We start from the raw sequence: 23,727 nt of genomic DNA on the forward strand, positions 1-23,727 counted from the left end.
CTTAAGTTTTTAGTTATATAAGCTACAATAAAATATTCTCCATTATCTTTTTCTTTTAATTTATAAGATCTTTGTAATAAATTCAAAGATTAATGCAGTAATTCACATTTTATTTTTTGTGACATAGTAGCAAATTAGCTCCATTCTATTTTCTTGTAACACAATGGACATATTTTATTTTCTGGGTTATCGTTTTTCTACGAAAATGCTCAAAATATAACAAGGTAGAAATACGAAAATATTGCTGTCAAAATGATATTGCTGTATTTTTTATTTACGTAGCAAATACGTACCTCTGGGTCACTAATGTCGAAAATTATTCGCAATAAATTAATTTCTAGCTGTTGGCCTTCCCCGATGTCTTCCAGCCCTTGTTGAATACGCATTGGCGCACTGTCGACGAAAAACAGGTGAAGATTTTTGTTCTGTTTGGATAATATTTTAGCTATTTCAATAGCTAAAGCACCTCCAGTTGAAATGCTTACAATGTTGTAATCGTTTCCAGAATATATTTCCGACATCCTCTGAAAAATAAAAATATGGTATGAAATAATTTTACTCTTTTTAAAAGATACAAATAAAATCAAAAGTGTTAAACATGTGGATTTATAAGTCGTAGGTATATGAGAATAAAAGGTATGGATTTTAACATTACTAGTTCTGACCTACTTCCGTAAGTATTATAAAGTGAAAAAGATATATCATGTTTTTAGTTTAAGAGGTTTTCAAAGTTAAACAATATTACAATAAAAAAAAACATTACTAAGAAATAAAACGAGAGTGAACCCAACATAAAATATCAAAAAATATTATAAAGATAAAGGGGAAACTCGATTAGATGCATTTGATAAAAAATTAGAAAAATATGCCCAATATTTCGAAAATAGATTACATGCAGATCAAGATCAAGGTCGAAGCTAACAAATGCAAGTACCAGAAGCACTTCCCATTGAAGAAATGTTAACTATAATAAGAAACTTCTTCTTCTTCTTCTTCGTCTAGCCATTCACGTCCACATCTGAACATAAGCTCTTCAAGTCTTCCTTTCCATTGTTTTTTATTGTACGCTACTTGTAGCCAATTTTTCCCGGCAGTCCTTTTCAGATCATCTGTCCGTCTCATAGGAGGTCTGCCTCTGGGTCTTTTGTATTGGTATGGTCTCCAGGTTAAAATTGATCTGTGCCATTTGTTTAGATCGCTCCTAGCTACATGTCCAGCGTATTTCCTTTTCAACTTTAATAATTTTTGCACCACATCGGTGACTTTGGTTTTCTGTCTTATCCATGTGTTTGTTTTCTTGTCCTTAAGTGATATACCTAGCATTGCTCTTTCCATCGCGTGTTGAGTGACTCTAAGTATATTCATATTATTTTTTGTGATTGTCCATGTTTGTGCCGCATAAGTTAATATCGGAATAATGCATACATCAAAAACTTTAGATCTAAGATGTAATTGAATTTGTTGATTTCTGAGTATATAGTTCAGTTTACCGAATGCTGCCCAAGCTAACTTTCTTCTTCTTTTTATTTCTTCAGTTTGAATTTCCCTATTTAGTATTATTTTTTGTCCTAAGTATATATATTCTTCAACTTTTTCTATAACTTTATCGTTTATTATTGTCACGGTGTCTTCGGAGTGCATGACTTTTGTTTTGTTTAAATTCATTTTCAGTCCTATTTTAGAAGATTCGGTATGTAGTTCTAAAAGCATGGTTTGCAGTTCTTGTAGGTCAGTAGCTATCAGGATTATGTCATCTGCAAATCGTAGATTACTGAGGTAGCGGCCATTGATGTTTATTCCCTTATATTTCCAATTTCGGTTTTTAAAAACGTCCTCCAAAACTAAGGTGAACAGTTTGGGTGATAAAGTATCTCCCTGTTTGACTCCCCTGTTTAATGGTACAGGGTTCGTGTGTTTATTTCCATTTAGGTAGTATGTAGCTGTAGCTTGGTTCATAGTTTCTTTTATTAAGTTAATATAGCTGCTGTCTATTCTACAATTTTGCATTGCGTTTATTACGGCCGTGTGTTCTATGGTATCGAAAGCTTTTTCGTAGTCTACAAATGCTAGGAAAACTGGAAACTTGTATTCGTTACATTTTTCTATTAATATTTTTGTGGTTAACAGGTGATCGGAAGTTGAATAGCCTTTTCTAAAACCTGCCTGTTCATATGGTTGGTATTCGTCTAATTTCCTTGTTAGTCGAGTAGTTATGACTTTGGTGAGTATTTTAAACAGGTGTGACAGTAGGCTGATGGGTCTGTAGTTTTCCAATTTTCGACTATCACCTTTCTTGTGTAATAAGATTACTTTAGAGTTGTTTCAGCTCTTAGGGACTTTGCCCTGATGTAAACAACTGTCCACAAGCTTAGTTACAATTGCAATTAGTTCCTTACCTCCTTCCTATAAGAAACTTAAAAGACAACAAAACAGTATCATTTCTGAGTTTCTAAAGGAGATGACAAAAAGTTGCAAGAAACCACTGAGTTAAGAGATGAATTCTAGATCACAGATCAAATATCCAAGCCGTAAAAGAGGCTCTTCTTTGTCCGATAGGCAGCACACGTTCCAGAAGAATCAAGAAGAATTGCTTAAAAAGGAAGAAGAAGAATAGGATTTTTAGCACGTAAGCAAAACACTCGGACAAGACGATTTTTAAAATATTCAAAGTATATTATAGCATCAATGTTTCGAACTTTACGCAATCCCTCTTCTGGTGACAGTCATAACTTTAATTTTTTTTTTAATGGGAAAGTACATCATGTGACACCTCATTCAAAAAGCTTTTGAAATACTGATTTCAAAAATGTATTTGGTTCAAAAATTTACAGAAGTTAAATTATTGCTAAAAAATAATAAACAGTTCTTTAAATTGATAAAAAAAATGTACTTACTTGAGCACAAACTTTAGCGAGTTTGTCCAACGACCAAGATTTAGACGGCAAAACGGCACAGAACGTTGGGTACAATATATGCTTTAACATTTGCTCCAATTCCGCGAAACCTGTTAATCCAGGTATTACAAAGAGGGGTGCTAATTCTCTTATCTCTAGAGGTCCCTCCGTTAGTACTTGTACGAACTCTGGTTCATCAGACGCGTTCTTTTGCAGTCGGATGACTTCCTGTTCACTTGGAAGTAGCTGAGTTACATCTAGAACGAATATACATTAATTATATATATATATATATATATATATATATATATATATATATATATATATATATATATATATCATTGTTTAAATTGTAAGATAATTTTGGAGAACTTATATTAACAAATATATCACCGGAATATCAACACTCACCTTTTATAACACTTTTAACTGATCCTTGTGTTTCTTCCAGCTGTGTATCTCTTCTTAACGACAGGTTACTTATTTTGTAGCATAAAACCTTATCCAGAAAAACTATAGCATCTTTAACACCTTCTTCAGTGTTGACGTTAATATTGTATGTAGGATAATCAGGTGCTCTGATGTAACATAATCCTAAAAAAAGAGAACAATTAATTATTATTACGAAATCTTGATTTCAGTTTATAAATACAACTAGTCTAAAATTTCCAGCCTTCAACCAGCGCACTAAGAAGGGTCATTATTAAAAATAACTCTTAAGGGAACAAAACTCCAAAATTATATAGAAAACATATTAAAAAATATTACAAATACCGTGTTGTTCATGTAGTATATTTAGGCTTTAGACAATAGTCTAGATACGAGCCCCTTCCCATATCAGTTGACCCACTTATGGAATTTGCAGTTTAAGTTGATTACCATAAACAAATTATTCTCTGAATGTTTTTATAAGTTCCCATATTAATTAATATGGCATTTTTATTAATATTCATTCAAAACATTAAAAATACCCTTATGTTTTTTTATTTATTTTCAACAATAAAAAAAATTCACTAAAATGAGAAAATTTGTTCAATCATTATTAGATTTTTTAATTCTGGAAAATCCAATTCAGAAATCGCGAATATGTTGCAATTGGCACGCTATAGGGTAAGAAATATAGTCAGAAGATACAAAACTACAGGTTCGGTCGTCACAAAACCTAGAAATGTACGAAAAAATAAAATAACCGAAGCAGATCGAAGGGGAATAACCGGAATAACCGAAGATTGGACTCAGTCGCAATGGTATTCAATACAATGGAGTGATGAGTCCAGATTTGAAGTGTGTGTTGGAGACAGTAGGAGTCGCGTCATTCGCAGGAAAAATGAATCTTTTCATCCCGACTGTCTGAAGAGAAAAGTCAAATCTCCTGCATCTGTGATGATCTGAGGCAGCATGTCGTCTAAAAGTGTGGGAAAGTTACATTTTATCGATGAAATTGTAAACATGGACAAATATTTGATTATTTTAGAAGAATCTCTTTTACCGATTATGGAACACTATTTAACATCAGCGGAAGATTTTGTCTTCCAACAGTACTGCGCAGGTTGTCATACTCAAAAAAGAGTTTAAAATGGATTGAGCACCATGGTACACCACTTCTGGAATGGGTTTCTAACAGTTCCGACTTGTCTCCGATAGAGAATTGTGGCGCGAAATGAAAAAAGCGTAGAGAAAACATCCTGCCAGGTTCGTCAACGAATTAAAGGAAAAATTGCAAGAAATATGGGATTCGTTTACATTAGAATTTTGTCAGAACTTGGTAAAAACTATGTCCCCCAATCCAGTCCCGTCGTCAAGAATCTTTGAACCCACTTCCACCCAAACGCCACTTAACCATCGACGTTATAAATAAACCGTCACCGGCTATAAGAGGCGCCCACAACATAATCAAAACTACCTGCTCATCTTTTGGCAATGTATTCGTTAGACACTCCAAAAGAAAACTACCCTTCTTCCCGACAAAACTGCTGGCTTCAGCCAGCAACGATCTCCTTGATGAATATATCGACATCCTGAATGCAACTCCACTTAATTATCGCAACAACTAAATAGTTCACTTCGAACTCAGCCACGAACAAAGAGGGATCGGTTTTCTGTGGTTTCCCGATCCCATTGCACAATACTTTGTCTTTAGGGAGGATAGAATGAGAAGCGAGACGAAAACTAAAGCTGACAAACTTCTTCTTTAGGTGTCGTCTCCCGATCGTAGGTTGGATATCATCATCACTATCTTTACTCTATCTACTACTGCTCTGAAGAGTTCTATAGAACTGCATTTAAATCAGTCCCTTAAATTCTTCAACCATGACACTCTCCTTTTTCCTATACTCCTTCCTTCTCTTATCTTTCCCTGTATTATCAGCTTTAGCAGTTCATATCGCTGTCCCCTCATTACGTGTCCCAGATATTGTAACTTTCTTATTTTTATTGTGTTTATTATTTTGTATTCTTTGCCCATTTTTCGCAATACTGTCGTGTTAGTTTTCTTCTGTGTCCATGCTATTCTAAGCCTCTTCTTGTAACTTAGCCATTTCAATGGACTGTAACTTATTTATGTCCAGCTTTCATGTCCATATTGCAGTATCGAAAATACCTAGCATCTCAGTGCTCTCACTCTCAGTTCTAATGTAAGGTCTTTGTTGCATAGAATTGCTTTCATTTTTACAAACGCAAATTTCTTGCTATTTCTATCCTTACTCATATTTCGGTTGTTTGATCATTATTGTCTGAAATTCAGGTTCCTAGGTATTTGTATTTATCAACCCTTTCTATCGGTACATTTCCCAAATGTATGTTTGTTGGTATATTTGTTTTCTTTGTTGTTGTCATGTATTTGATCTTTTTTATATTCATGTTTAGTCCATATTTTTCACAGAAACTGTTTGTTTTGTTTAGCAGTAATTGGAGTTGTTCAGCAGAGCTTGCCACGGTGTTATCTGCATATCTTATGTTGTTAACAGATCTTCCGTTAATTATTATTCCTTCACTTTGAGATAGTAATGCTTCTTTAAATATGGCTTCACTATATACATTAAATACTAATCTGATTTCAATTTCTGGACTGGGTTCGTTATCTATTACGATTTGTGCTCTTGGATTCCAGTAGAGGTTTGTTATTATTCGTAAGTCACTATAGTCTATGTATGCCGACAACCTACAAAAATTAAATAAAGAAGTATTCAAAGCTGTTAGACAAGACATGAGGTAATTCTATTGTACAAAAAGTAAGAAAAAACTTGATTTCTACCCGCCAATAGAGCAAGCGGGATTTGGTACTGGATTTGGAACAAATGATCACCTACAGAGCATCAAAACGGTAAAAAGAAAGACTATCGAATACAATCGACCATTCGCTCTGGCTTGGTAGAATTTGACAAAATCCTGGATGCACTATAAGCATCCGCATTGACTACCAATATACAAGGTTAATTTACAATACATACAAGAACGCAACTCGGTCGATGAAAGTCGGTGAAACTACATAAAAACACGGATCATATCCCAATCGGCAGAGGAGTCCGACAGGGTGATACCTTATCTGTTTACCGCAGTACTAGAATATGCTTGTAAAAAACTTAACTGGGAAAAGAAAGGCCTGAACATTGGTAGTTTACGGAACAACGGTAGAAGATTAACAAATTTGAAATTTGCAGACGACATAGTTTTGTTCTCGGACAACCTCAAGGAGATATGTATAATACTACATTAAATTCAGGTAGTGTGTGCCAGTGTGGGTCTCAAAATAAACATCTCCAAAACAAATATCATGGCAAACCTAGTACCTAGCGGAAATAAAAAGAAGTAGAGGAAGATCCCCTACTCGTTGGACTAACTATCTCAAGAAATTGGATGAAAAGTGCTCAAGATAGAGCACATTGGACAAAATGGGGGATGCCTATATCCAGCAGTGAATGCAAAGGGTTGTGTGATGGTGATGATGATGATGATAGGGAGGATAAAGTCCCAGCTGCCCTCAACACTACATCTTAATTCATCCTACAATAATTTATATATTTAAATTCAGTCATATATCACTCATAATCATTGATAAAAAATAATTTCTAAAAAGAACCATTTTAGCACCAAATCTTTCACCTCTGACTTTCCTGGAAAGCTATTTCCTCCGCAAAAATTAGCATCCAACGAGCCAATACCATCAGCGAGACAGAACAACCCCAGTGCCAAAACCCACAAGGCGAGGTATTGAAGAGGTGATAGACACCTAAAGCAGGACACACACATGCCCTCCGAAAGAAGCAACCAAAACAGAAAAAGACACATCAACAAAGTAACTACAAGAGGCAGTAGTACAATGAACAGTGTTCTAGTAAATTTATCTGGACGGTCAGGCGACTAAGACGCCGGAAACCTTGACAAAGGCTTCAGAGAAAAAATGAGATATTTCACAAAGGTTAAAGTTATCCTGCAAGAGAATGGATGAAAATCTACCAACTAAATAATAATACCTTACCTACTGCTGATTTTACAAAATTAATCAAAATAGCTTTGGGTGCAATTCTCTCTAGAGCCTTTTCGAGAAGTTCAACAGACTCGCTCTCAGTAGCAGAAACAGTCATCGACTGGGAAAGTGTAAACACAGCGTGAAGTTTTCCAAAGTTTTGTACGTCAGAGACCAAATTCTGAGCGTGTTCTTTCGTTTGAACTCTGCTAGGTGCCATTATTAAATCAGCGCCATAATAAGTTTGGAGGAATTGTAGTCTTCTGTTGAGATGGTTCTCTTTTGGTTTGCTTTCGCTCGCGATCACTATTTTTCTAGCTCCTCTATGTACGAGCCATTCTGCAATGTGTGACCAATGGTTGGCAGATCCACCTAAAAATTAAAATGCAAGAATAAAATTATTGTCAGTACAATAGCAAGAATATAAATGAGCACCTCATCAGTCTTAAATCAGCTATTTTATAGCAAGACTTGTAAAGAGTGACACAGAGTAAGAGCTAAAAGAGTAATAAATACCTCATCCAGCGACAGATGAGCAAAAGTTTATATATCTCGTGGAATGTCTATTGGCTGTATGCAAGTACTTGGAGGGGATACGAGAAACGATCGTGCGCGTGCAGCGGTGAAATCTTGCAACTTTTTTAGCATATTTCATAACTAGTTATTGGTTGCTATACAACCAACCAATAACAAAGATAAAAGCAGGGACACAAATAACAACAGGATTTATAACATCAAAAGGATTAAAGCAAAGATGTTGCTTGTCTCCCACTTTATCTAAAATATACCTCGAAAGTGCTTTAAAAAGATGGAAACAAAAATGCAGGACAATGGGGATACCGCTCACCAATACTATGGTATATACGCTTAACTTTGCAGACGATCAAGTAATAATGGCTAAAGATTATGACGATTTAAACTATATGGCACGAAAATTAATTGAAGAGTATGATATATGGGGTCTAGAAGTAAATAAAAAGAAAACCGAATACCTGTACATTGGAGCAGAACAAAAAGATCTCATATTAGACGATAATACTACGACAAAGCACTGCTGTGACTACAAATACCTAGGTATCACTATTTCACAAGATGGAACATTAGACAAAGCCATAAGAGAGAGAAATACGTCAGGGAGAAAAGCTATCACAATGTTAAACACCATTTTATGGGACCAATCCATCAGCAAAGAAAATAAAAAGAGGATATATGAGATTATAGTAAAAAGTATCACTTTATATAGCTGTGAGGTATGGCCACTGAAAGAAAGAACACTGTCAACGCTGAAAGCGACGGAAATGGATTTTTGGAGAAGAGCCACAGGAAGATCTAGAAGAGAAAGGATTACCAACGAACGCATTAGAGAAATAATGGGAATCAAACGAACAATCACAGATGACCTAACAACAAAACAACTTATCTGGTTCGGACACATACAAAGAATGGACGAACAACGAATGCCAAAAGAAATACTAAAGTGGCAACCAGAAGGAAAGAGAAATCGAGGTAGACCGAGAAAAAGTTGGAGCGAAGGAATAAATAAAGAACTGAGAGAGAGGGCCATAGAAGAAGATCTATGGAACAACCGGTCTAAGTGGCGATTGGAAGTCGGAAAACGGCGGAGAACGTTATAAACCGACAAGTAGTAGTAGTAGCATAAGTAGTTATTGAAGAAAATGGGATTTCGAAAAAGCTGTGTTATAAATTGTAAAAATACAACAAAAAATAGTAAATTCAAGTTAGTTTTCAACTTCTAACCACAAATGAATGTTACGAGAAAAGTGGATTTATATCATAATAAAGCAGAAGTAAGTAACATAACCCAAATTCTGCATTCTTACGCCCGATTTCGTAATAAGTTTGACTTGAACATTAAATTTAAAGTTAACTTTAAGTGAAAAGTTCAATAATATAAAGTTAATATAAATTTTAAAGTGCAAGTTTCAATAATTATGTTGGTTCAAGTTTGTTCAATTTAGTCTAAAATAAACATTAGTTAAAGTGACTTTAGGTTGTCATTATGAAATAGGGCGTTAATGTTGCTCCAAACTATTGATATGATATGCAATTATTAATTATATTTTACAGTGGATATGATAGTTGGTTGAAAAGGTAAATTCTCCATCTATTCAGAGCACCTCTGATTGATTCCAATACAGATAAGTTATTATTTTCAGGTCTCTTCCGTCAATCTATGTCCTCTTCAGCACTTCCATCATTTGTTCATGCCTGACTCTATCGAAAGCCTTCTTGTAGTCAATCAATCATGCATAAACATCACAGCGGACATCTGTACCAGCTTGTACCAACAGCGTTCCCAAATCCAAACTGATTGGGCGCAATTTGTTACTAGCATTTCCAGTAATTTCTTTTGTGGATGACTTTTAAAAATAGCTTCAGCAGATGGCTCATTAGGCTTATGGTCTTATAGTCTTCACAATCTATTGCTCCTGGTTTTTTGGGCAAAGGTACGAACTCCGATTTGAGCCACTCTACTGGTATTTTTCGTGCCTTGTTTATTTCATTAAATATTTCAGTTATTATTTTTATTTGTTCTGCATCTAATAGTTTCAGCAGTTCTGCAGGAATTTCATTAAGTCAAGATGCCTTTCCATCCCTCATTTGTCTGACAGCTGCTGTTATTTCTTGTGGTAGGAATTCGGGACCTGAATTTTCTTCAATGGTGGGTTCGTGTAATGTTCTAAGGTCATGTAAAATTGAAGTTATCATATTGACTCTTATACTCCTCTATTTCTTGCATTGTTCTGTTTTTTGTTTTCCTTTGGCTTCTTTTATCTTTCTTCTGACGATGTTATGTATTCTCTTATATTCTTGGAGATTTTCTTTGTTTTTTTTTTCTAATACATAACTTTAAGTATTTCATCGGTCATCCACGATTTTAGTTTCTCTGTATCTTTCTTCAGGTGTTGTTCTTTTATTTCTCACTGTTTCTTGTATGATGGTCAAACTTTCCTGTATAGTTCCTGCATTTCTGCATTTTAGCACCTTTGTATTGAGGTTTTCACTCACCTTCAGTCGAACATTGGGATATTTACATGTACTATATACAATTTTTACCTTTTAATAACCTCATAACATTAATCTTAAATGTCAAATAATGAAATCTAAACGTTAAAAATATACTTACGAATTTTTACAGTTAAAAATGAATTCAAAATTTTTCAAAAAGTTAATTATTAATATATATTTTACAATAATTATTGTATTAAATAAACAAGTTTAAGTCACTTTATTTTCAGCTAATATAAGACTAAATTATTAATAGTGCTAACACCTTCGCTGTGTTATGCCACTAGATGTCGCTCGTCGGAACTTGCACATAGCGAATTAGCTTTTCCTCAAATGTCTTGATTATGTGCAGTAAATAAACGTCTGAACACATTTCTTTATTGCGCATGATCAGGACGATCTAGAATTGCTCTTTTAAGCCCAAGAGCCGTAAATGAACATAAATTTATAATAAAACCATTTCAATGTTGTTAAACTTACCCCAAATTAAGTACGAATCCTTTGCATTACAGATGAACCGATTAGGATCCTTGAAATTAATTTTATTGATATTCATTGTGTTGCCTGTTTCGACTACAATCTTGCCTATGGTCTCACGATTCTGAAGTATTCTGCAATTATATTATTTTTTAAGAATATACACATATTACAAATTGGAAAAAAATTTAAACAAATAAAATTTGAAAATTGAAATTTTTTAATTTAGTCAGGAAATTTATAATTATTGAAATAAAATATTATTTTTCGTAAGACATAATGTATTCATACATATTGTTTGTTTATTGATGTTAGTTTTTTTATTAACACATTGATATTTATTTATGCGTACCATTTCTAAGAATTCTTTCTTTGTTTTGATGTCTCAGTTTTTTGGTTTCATTAAAATTAAATGAATAATTTTAATAATTACGTGATGTATTAATGCACATGTATTTATATTATTTGTGAGGTCACTTTTATGTGACATCAGTCTGTCTATTAGATTTCTGGATGTGTGTCCTATATACAATTTATCACAACTTTCGCATGGTATTTTGTAAACTACATTTGAGCTTTCCATAATGTTAATAGATGTTTTAGTTTTTGTATAAAATGATGCCAGTGTTTTTATATTTTTAGTTGTAATTTTAATTTGAAACTCTGCCTAGTGTTTATGAGCGAGAGGAATGGGTGGATTGAGTAGCTCAGAAGCCGCGTTAATGCCCACAGTCGGTACCAAGACCGGATAAAAGAGGAGGGTTGATGGGCCAAGTTAGCATCCTACCCATTGTAAAAGAAAACAAGGCTCAAAGAATCGATATAAAGCCTCGGCACCAGATGGAACCTAAGATGACGAACCACGCAGAGAAAAGGAAAACGAGAAGGAAAAATAAGCCCACAATCAGATTAGAAACATGAAACATTACATCTTTCAACAACAAAGACCAAGAGATAATAGAAGAACTGATAATTAAAAACAGACATTTGTGCAATCCAAGGAACCAAGAAGAAAGGTAAAGGCAAAGAGACTATAACCAATATTTTCTAGCATACAGTGGAGTGAAGAAAGAAGAACGAAAAGAATTCTTATCGGTGACTTTAATGCACAAATCGGAAATGAAATAGTTCCAGGAGTAAAACAAAGATTTAGTAAAAAATATGTCAACGCAACTGAAGAACTCATGGCTAATCTCTGTGCTTGTAACGAACTGAGAATTAATAATACATTTTTCGACCATAAGCTCCAGTATAAATATACATTTGAAAACTCCAGGGAACATAAATCTATGATTGATTTTATAGTCACTAATAGAAAAATCCACCCAAAGCAGATTCTAGATATTCGAACTTTAAACTCAGCAGACGCAGCGAGTGAACACAAACTAGTACTAGCAAAAATAAGAACGAAAATAACACCAAAACATTTTCTACAGGAAATCACCAAGAAACAATTCAATGTACAATCACTGTACAATAAACTAACAACTTTATCAAATGAACAACAAGGATTTAGATCCGAAAAATCCTGCGTAGACGCCGTATTTGTACTAAGACAAATCACATAAAAGGCCATCGAGTGCAATAAACCAGCATATCCATGTTTTATAGACCTGACAAAGGCTTTCGATTGCATTCAAGTCGAAGAAGTCTTACACCTACTGTATAAAAGAAGCATACCAATCAATATTATACAAACCATCGAAAACATCTACTTCCATAATCGATTACAGGCAAAGATAAATGGAACCCTAACACAGTGTATACCAGTACAAAGTGGAGTCAGACAGGGTGACTCGTTAAGCCCACTTCTCTTTAATATAATAATGGATGAAATAATACAAGCCGTACGTAAAGGTCATGGCTACAGAATGGGGAACAAAGAAATCCAAATATTATGTTATGCAGACGACGCCGCATTAATCGCCGAGACAGAAGACGAGCTCCAAAGATTAACACACATCTTAAATACAACAGCCAAGAAATACAATATGATAATATCAGCAGAAAAAACCAAATGTATGATAACATGTAAATACCCACTACGATGTAAAATCAAAATTGATGGGAAAATAATAAAGCAGGAAGCAAGGTTTAGATATCTGGGAATAGATATAACTGGGTACCGATATGTTGAAGAAGAAGTACGACAACAAAGCTTAAAAGCAAGTAAAGCAGCGGGATCTCTTAACGACACAATTTGGAAGAACAAACACCTAAGACAAGATACAAAAACAAGAATCTATAAAGCAGCAATTAGACCTATATTAACATACACGGCAGAGACAAGATCTGACATATCTAAAACGAGACGACTACTAGAAACAACAGAGGTGAAAACACTCAGACGAATATCAGGGGAAAGTCTGTTGGATAGGAAGAGGAGCGAAAACATAAGAAGAGCATGCAATATAGAAGACATAAATAGATGGGTGACAAAACGGAAGAAGCAAAAGAAGCACTGGGGAAATGTGACGAAAATCATAAAGGAATAAAACCATACTGGTGGGATGAAGAAATAGAGAAGGAAATTAAAGATAAACGTCGGAAATACCAAACATTCTTAACAACAAAAACAGAAAACGATAAAACAATTTACAAAGAAGCACAAGCCAAAGTAAGAAAAAAGATCACTCAAAAAAAAAACGAATCATGGGAACAGAACTGCCAAAAGATCAACACCTACATAGGAGGTAGAAGAAGCACAGAGAGTTGGAGATTGATTAAAAGTATGAGAAATAATAAGAAAAAAGACGTTATATCACCAATAACAACAGAAAAATGGGAAGAATATTTCAAAAAATTACTAACAGAACAAAGACCAGAATTTGCTAACATGGAAGACAACACGATAGGTATACGTATAAATTCATCACCATTACAAATAAGTAAATCAGAGATGGAAGAAATAACCAAATCCCTGAAAAATGGAAAATCCCCTGGTCCTGGTGACATCCCTGCAGAATTAGTGAAAGCCGGTACAGACAAACTCCAGGAACAGTTAAGAAAACTCTTTCAAGACTGCTTGAATGGAGCCGAATTACCAAAAGAGTGGAAATTATCTATCATGTCAACTATCCACAAAAAGGGCAGCAAGGATCAGTGTGAAAATTACAGAGGAATTGCGGTAAACAGCACAATAAGTAGGATGTATGGGAAACTTATTAAGAACAAAATAGAAAATGACTATAGAGATTACGAAGCAGAGGAACAAGCTGGTTTTAGAGCTGGGCGATCCACAGTAGACCACCTGTACTCTATTACGCAAGTTATTGAAAAAAACAGCCGTCAATAAAGAAGTTCACCTGATGTACGTAGACTTACAAAAAGCATATGACAGTGTACCCCTAAGTAAACTATGGTCAACCCTACAGCAAACCAACATTAAGCATGGTCTCATCAAAGCAGTCCAAAGTCTGTATAATGGAACGACTGCAAAAATTAAAACTGGATCAAGGATATCTGAAGGATTTAAGGTCACGAAAGGACTAAAGCAGGGTTGCTGTATTTCGCCTACCCTTTTCAAAATTTATCTGGAACAAGCACTCAAGCTGTGGAAAAGAAAATGTAATGGCATGGGAATTCCTCTCAATGACGAGACTACACTGTACACCTTATGTTTCGCTGATGACCAAATACTGATTGCTCAGCATCATGACGACTTGAGTTATATGACTCGGAAGCTAATAGAAGAATATAACAAATGTGGTCTCGAAGTCAACATTAAGAAAACTGAAGCCATGTGTATTGGAGGGACAAAACAGTCCATTATATTAGACGATGGGGTAGAAATTAGAAACTGTGATGAATACAAGTACCTGGGTATGAAGATAACTCAAGATGGAACACTCGATGCTGCTATAAAAGACAGAAACATACAGGGTAGAAAAGCCATATCCATGATGAACGGAATTCTGTGGGACCAAACAATATCTAAAGCGAACAAACAACTCATATACAACACCATACTTAAAAGTGTAATCACATATGGCAGCGAAGTTTGGCAAATGAAACAAAGAACAGAGAAACTGTTACTAGCAACAGAAATGGACTTCTGGAGAAGAGCAGCAGGAAAATCAAGAAGAGATCGGATACCAAATGAGAGAATACGTTAAATGATGGGAGTCAAGCATACAATAGTTGATGACATAAAAACAAAACAGTTAATATGGTACGGCCATGTACAGAGAATGCCAGATGACAGGATTCCAAAACAGATTTTGACGTGGACACCACAAGGGAGATGGAAAAGAGGAAGGCCGAGAAAAAGCTGGAGAGAGGGAATTGAAAAAGAACTAGAGGAAAGAGAAATCCCTCCAGGCCTATGGCTGAATAGAGAAGAATGGCGGTTAGGAGTCGGAAGGCGTCGGAGAACGCTGTAAACCGTTAGTAGTAGTAGTAGTAGACAAAACGGAAACAGGAGTGGAACTAACACATTCGTGCAATGGCAGAGGATAGGATAGTACGGATAGCACGGGATGAGTCACCAAATGAACGAAGAGGTATTGGCAGACCAAGAAAAAGATGGTGCGATAATTTAAACAATTTAGAAGGCTAATATTGAAGAAGAAACAGGCTTTAAAGCCTACATACACGAAGGAAAAAGAAGAAGAAGACAATTAAGGTGAGTCAAACGCATTTTTTCAAGAAATTAGTCAGTAAACTATGTAGTTTCAATTGAAATAAAAAAATGCAAAAGTATAATTTTATGCTCGGCATTGTATTCACTAAGCTCTTTTTAAAATTTTTAAAAAATAATGTATAATAATCTAATTACTTACGACATAACATCGGCAACTTCGTCCTTCTTTATTACTTCTCTCTTCAACGGTCTCACTGTGTAATTGGCCAATCCTTCTTCGATGAGTTTATTTAGCTCAGCTTTAATATCCTTCTCTTTGAAAAATATCTTGTTCAAATCGACACAATAAAATGAAACGTTTCTCAAAAAGCAGTACATTCCAATACTGCCCCCTTCTTCCATATCATATTTGCCTTAAATATGTTTTATATTAAAAAGATTATAATATAAGTCAAATGTATGAGTGTGATAAGAAACCGGAAAAAAACTGATCATTTTATAAATAGAAATAACCAATATTTATTTTCCTAGCCACTTAAAAAGGCGTTTATGCTTGTCTATTTATCAAAGTTTATATTTAATGAGGATCTTCACTTATCTCTAAGGCATTATAAAATCACAAAAATGCGAAGTGGCAAATTTTAAGTATACACTATAATTTAGAAAACTAATTAACTTTTTTTTGTTCTTAAATGATCTTGCCAACAAAACGGTCGAAACACTCTACCGAGACCGATCAATCAGAGTAAGGTGCGAGAATTAGCATTTATTAGTTTTATTTACTCTCCCGCGTATGATACTTGTCTCGCACTCAACGCAAAAATGCTGTTCTCTTCTTCCTTAAACTAACTCCTAACTAAAGAATCTAAGCCGGTTATTAACATTTTTCAAATTGTTTATACATACCGTACTGAATAAATCTTCCATAGTTTGCGATACAATTTAACGAACTACGAAGAAGAAGCCCCGACAGACAATTTAATATAACCTCAGCTCCTTTTCCTCCTGTTATGGTCATCAGATCAGTCTCAAACTTGGTATTTGTGTAATTCAAGATGTTCCTTGCTTGCATCTAAAATTAATAATGCAAATACTTATCAACCTGAATATTACTATATACAAAATCGACAAAATTCTTAAATCAAGAGGAATAAAGACAATATTTACCCCCTTCCCCCTCCCAAAACTTTCATCTCTTGTCCGATCAATCAAAGACAACATCCCATATGAACAACACGGAGTTTATATTTCTTGATCAGACTGCTCCCGATCCTATATAGGCCAAACAAATTGTAGAATCCAAAATATTACATATTCCAAAGAATTCCGATTCAATTTCAGCTGTAGGTCAACACCATCTTCATGCAGGTCACAAAATTGAATTTGAAAACTCCAGAACTATAGTTCCCATCTGCTTTTATAAACCAAGAATTATCCGAGAGCCATAGAATTTAACAAAAGGCCAAATTATCTCAATAACAGAGATGACGGCATACGGTTACCACGACTCCACCCGCAAATCAAAATCCTACTATCAGAATTGTTCGCGCCAATCTATGATCTATGTGCCAATCTCCACGCTAACCCCCGCGCCAACCTCCACCCAAACCACGTCACTATCGACGGTATAAATGAACCGTCCTCTGTTCCCACTGGCAGTAACACATTGTTTAGTGATTAGTGTAGTAGTGTCTGGGGCTCCGAAGACTAAGACCTCGGAAGCCCTGAAGAAGACATCAAAGAGGATGTCGAAAGATCGGCGCAATGATAATCGTTTAATATTAATCCGGTAATAGTATTAATCTTAGCTCTAGGTTTAATACATATATGGAAAAATTTTGAATGCCGTGGGAAAAAGCAGCTCCCTTTGTTGGCCGACAGGTGACACATGACTACGTCTGACAAACGAGACAGGTGGCAAGTTTGACAAATCGCATCTGTCAAATCCTCTTCTATTTTATCTTTCAACACACTCTCTTTTCCGTCTGTCAATTCATCTTGTTTTCCATGTGTCCAATCGTCTTCTCTTCAGTTTGTCAATTCGTCTTCTGCTCCATTGGCAAATTTGTCATGTTTTTTGTCTTTGTCTGGCTTCTTCTTATTTGTCTTGTCTAAACAGTCAAACGTCAACTGCCAGCAGTCAAGTCATTCTTTCTCTATGCCCAAACTAGCTAAAGACTAAACTACCAAACGTCTAGTGCTCTACATAGATTCCGCGTCCTAATGCCCTTTACATATAATACATTTACATTCACTGCTCTACATCCCCCAGGTAATGATTCAATTTTATCTATATCAAATGCAATAAGATAAACGCATAGTGTATTTAATCTGAAAAGGGCCTTCATAAACTTCCAGTCATCATCGAATGCGAATTTCTGGCGATTTCCCATATTAATTGCCATAGAAGTTGCGCTGAAACATTAATTTCTTATCTCCTTCTTATTGTAAAAATTTATTTAAAAAAATGATTACATGCATTCACGAAAATTAAATAAACTATGATAGTTCAGATTAACTAATTAATCTCTATTTACTCAGTGGTATAATTGAGACTACCAAGGTAACGCAAGCTAATAAGAAATAATTGCACAGCATATAATAAATGCTGCTCCTTTAAATAAACGCTCAGCGCTTAAAACACATCAGCAATTACAAGTAATTAAAAATTTGAAATATATTTCGAATGTACTTACGTATGTAAAATGCTTCTTTATAAAGGCCTTTTGTCTTTCTGAATTAACTGTAACAAAAACTTGACATCCATAACTAAAAGCTATGTTCATTGCAGCAAAACCAACAGGTGAGCAACCTGAATGAATTAACACTGTGTCTCCATGCTTTACTCTAGCTTTAATTACTAACATGTAATATGCCTAAAACAAGTACAAACTTAATAACCTAACATAATCAAAAACATAATAGTAAATGAAGAGTTACATGGTCAATTAGAAAATACTTGAGGATACAGTGAAAGGACAAATTATATTCCAACCATTATCTAGTAGTTGGATGATGATGTGTTAGAGTTATAGACATGTGTAAAATGTCCGCGTCCATATTTTGGGCAGTATCCACTTTTTCTTTCTACAAATTGCCTTTTTAGCGGATTATTGAGAACGCAAAGTTAACACATACATATTGGCCTCGGTAGTTATGTCATCAGTGGGAACAGATGAAATATGTGACCTTGTCTTAGAAGACGACAAAATCAAAGGCGTGCATTCCTGCAAATATTTGAGGGTCATTTTCAACAAGAAGGGAAATAGCGCAGATGAAATCAGGGAAAGAATAAACAAGGGCAAAGCAGCGACACGTGCCTTAAACTCTCTTCTCTGGTAAAAAACAATTCGACGAGAAACCAAAAAACACATTTACGGTAGTATAGTCCAAAGTATTACACTTTATGGTTCGGAAGTATGGGACGTCACCAAAGCTCATAGAAACAAACTTATGACGACAGAAATGAATTATCTGAGACGAAGCTGCGGTAGATCGAAACCAGAGAGAGTTAGAAACGAACAAATAAGAAACCAAATGAAAATGGAGCGAAATATCAATGATGACATAGAAAGAAAATAATTAATCTGGTTCGGACATGTTAAAAGAATGCCAGAGTACAGATGGCCTAGAAGAGTACTGGAATGGATCCCTCCTAAAAGAAGAAAGAAGAAAGACCACGGAGAAGTTGGCGCAACGATATTGATAAAGCAATAGCGGCAAGAGACTTAGAAGAGGCAACTGCATATGACAGAAAAAGATGGAAATTGGGGGCGGAGAAGCGGCGACAGCCGTAATCAATCCGTTTAAAAAAAAAAAGTAATGTCATCTCGATTGTAACGTCAATTTTTAATAGGTCCGACCAAAAACTATTCGATAACATTATTAAAAGCCCGATTATCCCTTCAGTGTACAGTTATGTGACCTTGGCAGTTCTATGATTTCCCATTTATCAGTGCCATCCTAACAGTCAAATTTTCTGTTTCACAACAGTCAGTTTAAGAGATTCTCGCTACCGTCAAATTGTGTTCGGCTCGTTTTGTTACTAGATTTTAATTAAGGAATTAAATTTTTATTTTTTAATATGGCAAGTTATAGTACTAAAAGAAAGGCTTTGCCTATTATAGATAAAGTGCGCGTTATAAGAGCATTCGAAAGTGGTCGAAAAATTGCTGATGTATGTCGGCAATTTGGACTTGTTAATTCGACTGTCGGCTCAATCCTAAAAAACAAAACAAACAAAAACAGACAAAATTTTAACAGCCTTTAATGAGGAGAGAGAAAATGTTAAAAAGATTAGGAAGTGCATTCGTGGTGATGTAGATTCAGCTCTACTCAAATGTTTCAAGCAGTGTCGCAATTCTGATATTCCTGTGTCTGGATCACTTTTAAAGGAGAAAGCTACAGAGTTCGGAAAACTGTTTGGTGAAGATTTCACATGCTCTAACGGCTGGCTAGGTCGGTTTAAAGCCCGGCACTCAATTTCCTTCGCGAAAATTGTTGGAGGGGTAAAATATGTGGACGAGAACGTGACAGGTGATTGATTACAAAACACATGGCCACAACTAAGGCAAGCATACAAGGATGACGATATCTTCAATGGCGATGAAACTGGTGTCTTTTATAAATTAACGCCGGACAAAACTTTAAATTCCAAAAATTAAAAATGTGTCGGTGGAAAATTTTCAAAACAAAGAGTCACGGCTTTTGTTTGTGCAAACATGACAGGTACAGAGAAAATAAAGCTTTTGGTTTTTGGGAAAAGTTTACATCCTAGATGTTTCAAAAACATAAAAACACTGCCTGTAAACTGCACAGCCAAGAAAAAAGCGTGGATGACTTCTGCTATTTTTGAAGAAGAATTGAGAAAGTGGGACAAGGAACTCTCTTCAACGAAAAGAAAAATTCTTCTCTTAGTTGAAAACTGTGCAGCCCCCTCCCAAGCTTAATTTAACTAATATCAACCTAGTTTTCTTGCCAGTCAACTGCACGAGTGTCTGCAGGCTCTCTCTCTCTCTCTCTCTCTCTCTCTCTCTCTCTCTCTCTCTCTCTCCAATGGCGCTACAGCCCAAATCGGGCCTTGGCCTCCTCCAAACTATGCCTGCCACTTCTTCCTTCCATCTTTTCCGTGGCCTTCCTTTTGGTCTTGCGCCCTGCATTTTACTATCAAGGGCTCTTTTCGGCAATCTTTCTGTCTCCATTCTTACTACATGACCATCCCGGCGAAGTCTCTGAAGTTTAACGAATTCTGAGATCAGTGTCTTTTTGAACAGTTGGTAGAGTTCATGGTTATACCTGGATCTCCATATTCCGTTTTCGTTAATAGGTCCAAATATCTTTCTTAGGACTTTTCTTTCGAAGACTTCCAGTTTTCTTTTTGTCTCTTCTGTCATCGCCCATCTCGCATGGGTGATGACAAAAGATATTCTTGCAGCCTATGGACCAAGAAGTGATAAGAAGTTTAAAGTGCCATTATCTTAAACAGCTTTTGAAAAGCACGAATTTTTGTATGGACAATTGGGAACTCGTGAACAATTCCATCATTCATGCAGTTCAGATTTTAGACAATGCGTGGAGTGCGGTTACGTCAATAACAATTTGTAAGTGCTTTCATCAAGCTAAAGTGTCTGTAGTTTCTCACAATATGAAAATAATGAAAAAGAAGAAGAAGACGGCGTTGATTGTTCTACAATCCACGAAGCAATGAAAGCTGCTGAGACCATATCCAGGTTTTACCAGTTCAGGGTGGCATCCACAAGTACCAAAGAAGCTGCTCAGAATATTAAGGACACTACAGAAAACTTCGGAAAGGGTTGTGCAGGAGAAAATAACTGACTTTTTTCAGCATTAGAGAACTTTTTCATAAAAAATGTAAGTTTTATATACATGATATGTTTTATTTTTTATCTTCAATGCAGCTGTAATAATAAATAATGCTGTAGTAAAATTTTGCCCCGTTAAAATTTCATTTTTTTCTACTTCTTTTATAACGTCACTCTGATATAGCGTCATTTTTTTACTGGACCCTTCAATGACGCTATAACCAAGTTCCACTGTATAATAAATTGTAAATATAACCGAAATATTTTTCCAAATATCAAGCATACCGTTAACTCATACAAACAATCAGTGCTTAGAGTTCCCAACGATTGAAGTGGTTTATAGTGAGGTGCAGTATAATTTTCTGTGAACTTTATAGTAATTTACAGTGATGTTATCAAGTACTTATTTCAAGTAAAACCGCTATTGGAGAAAGATAGAAGATTTATAGATTATATCTAAAAATATGTCTGGTAAGAAAAACCTAACCCAAATTAAAAGTGAAGAATTATCCACTGAAGATGGAAAAAGAAAGGGGTGGATTAATGAGAATGAATGAAAGAGGAACGAAATGATCCTCCTTTTAAAAAAATAAAAAGTTAGTTAGCTTCCAAAAAAAAATTGAATGTTGATGTAAGAACTGGTTACACCAAAATGCGAATCCTGCAACGAAGATGAATAAGACAAATAAAAACTTATCAAACTCAAACTCAACTCAAACTCATCTTTAATGAGATCTTTGAAGCAATAAAAAAGTCAAAATTTGAATGAAAATAGGAAAATAAAAAAAGTACTTACAGAAGTATATGCATGTGGTGCAGTAGCAGCTGATTCAAAGGTCCATCCTGCAGGTATTTTCCAAGTAAAGTCATCGTCAACAATAAGCTTGGAATTTTCTTTATCCAAATATGCCAAACCCATAACTCTCTCTCCATTCTTAGCGAGACCAGCGTAATCAATATTTCCGATTTCGTTTTTGTCGTTATTATTCGGCGTTAGAGTCTCATCTTTTAGGTTTACTCCCAGATAACTTATCGACTTGTTTTCTAATATAGGTGCATCGGATTGTCTGTCTATAAGTTTTTCGTTTTGATTGTCGACGTTCAAAGGCATGTACGTCCACCATTGATTGTTGTTCAAAATCACAAGCGAAATATCTCGTTTGATTACTTCGTTCACTCGATTTGGAGTTTTGTCCAGATTGTAGAATATGCGTACATGCTCCATGTTTGGTAATGATCTGATGCCTTCGATAAAGTCAATAAATCCTTCCGATGGAACGGCTGATGTTGTGAGTAAAATAGGTATTTGCTGTTTACTGGATTCGTTGGAGAACTTAAGCAGTTCTGCTACCCATACAATCGACTTCTTCTGGAGATCTGAAAGACTAATGGTTGGTTCCTTTATGTTTATAATTTTTGGCTTCACATCAGTTACCTGTAAACGATCATCAACGTTAGAAAGTAATATTATTCTGTCATATTTTCTAGAATAACAAAAATGCATATGTCTAAAAGATTACTTAAAAAGGAGTTAAGTTAGTTAATGGAGTTAAAGAAGTTAGTTCTTGGGAACGTTCTTTTTTATTTAAAAAATTACGTTCTACTAAGAACTATTTTACCTTTTTGCAGATCATGTAATGATCTTGTCCAACTCTGAAGTAAGCAACTCTGGCAATGGCGGGATCTAGTTGCTGGGTGCGATCTACTTTAGCCAGCAAGAAGGCAGTGTCACAGTTCTTTATTACCTTTATAATTTCCTTGCTGACAACATCATTGATAATAATAAGTTTAGCAAATGTGTCGATGGTGTTAAGTTGTCTAATTTCCTTTACTGCGAGATAATTAATCTACAAAAAAAAGTTTCATATGTAATATTTGTATCGTCTTCAATTTTTTCACTATTTGTATATATTTGGATTTCATAAAATATAAAATATACAAAATAAATGAATCCTTTAGTTGTTAAAAAATAACATTACAATAGTGGTCGTTAATATAAACAAGACATAAGTACAAAATATAATAGAGTAAACTACAAAGGAACTATAATGATACTATTGGTAGTAGAAGGAAAGGTGAAAGGCCGAAGACCAAGAGACCAAGATATGGCACAAGATCGCGGCTAATGGAGGCAGCAGCCCAATAATATTTAGGGTGTCATCATTCCCTGACAATGGCTTGAGAAATAAGGAGGAGGAGGGAAACTACAAGGGCATAAAGTTACTACAAACATATTTTCAGAAAAAAAGGAGTAAAAGGTTTTCATAATAGAAGAAAAAGATAGGTATTAAATAATCTTAAAAGAAAACTTTCTACTATTTTGACAGGCTCTGCCTTTTAATGACAGTTCTCAGTTGATGATTTTTGATCATTTTTCAGCTCTTTGTATTTGGTAATTTTCAGCTCTTTATATTTGGTAAGACTCTTGTTATTTTGACAGAAGTGCTATCTGTCAAT

At 35.0% G+C, this 23,727-nt stretch overlaps 1 protein-coding gene across 1 annotated transcript in view; it reads right to left on the bottom strand.

Moving 5' to 3' along the window:
* The window catches only part of LOC140449533 (fatty acid synthase-like), a 70,016-nt gene that overhangs the window by 6,312 nt on the left and 39,977 nt on the right, over positions 1-23,727 (bottom strand). Inside the window, exons 15-24 of the mRNA XM_072542736.1 lie at positions 22,890-23,117; positions 22,067-22,705; positions 18,145-18,324; positions 16,355-16,520; positions 15,648-15,861; positions 10,870-11,000; positions 7,372-7,731; positions 3,306-3,488; positions 2,895-3,151; positions 294-524 (exon numbers count right to left, since the gene is read on the bottom strand). Of these exons, the coding sequence (XP_072398837.1) occupies positions 294-524; positions 2,895-3,151; positions 3,306-3,488; positions 7,372-7,731; positions 10,870-11,000; positions 15,648-15,861; positions 16,355-16,520; positions 18,145-18,324; positions 22,067-22,705; positions 22,890-23,117 (2,589 nt within the window). The remainder of the gene's footprint in view (positions 1-293; positions 525-2,894; positions 3,152-3,305; positions 3,489-7,371; positions 7,732-10,869; positions 11,001-15,647; positions 15,862-16,354; positions 16,521-18,144; positions 18,325-22,066; positions 22,706-22,889; positions 23,118-23,727) is intronic.

Source organism: Diabrotica undecimpunctata, chromosome 9, assembly GCF_040954645.1.
Source record: "Diabrotica undecimpunctata isolate CICGRU chromosome 9, icDiaUnde3, whole genome shotgun sequence".
Lineage (NCBI taxonomy): Eukaryota > Metazoa > Arthropoda > Insecta > Coleoptera > Chrysomelidae > Diabrotica > Diabrotica undecimpunctata.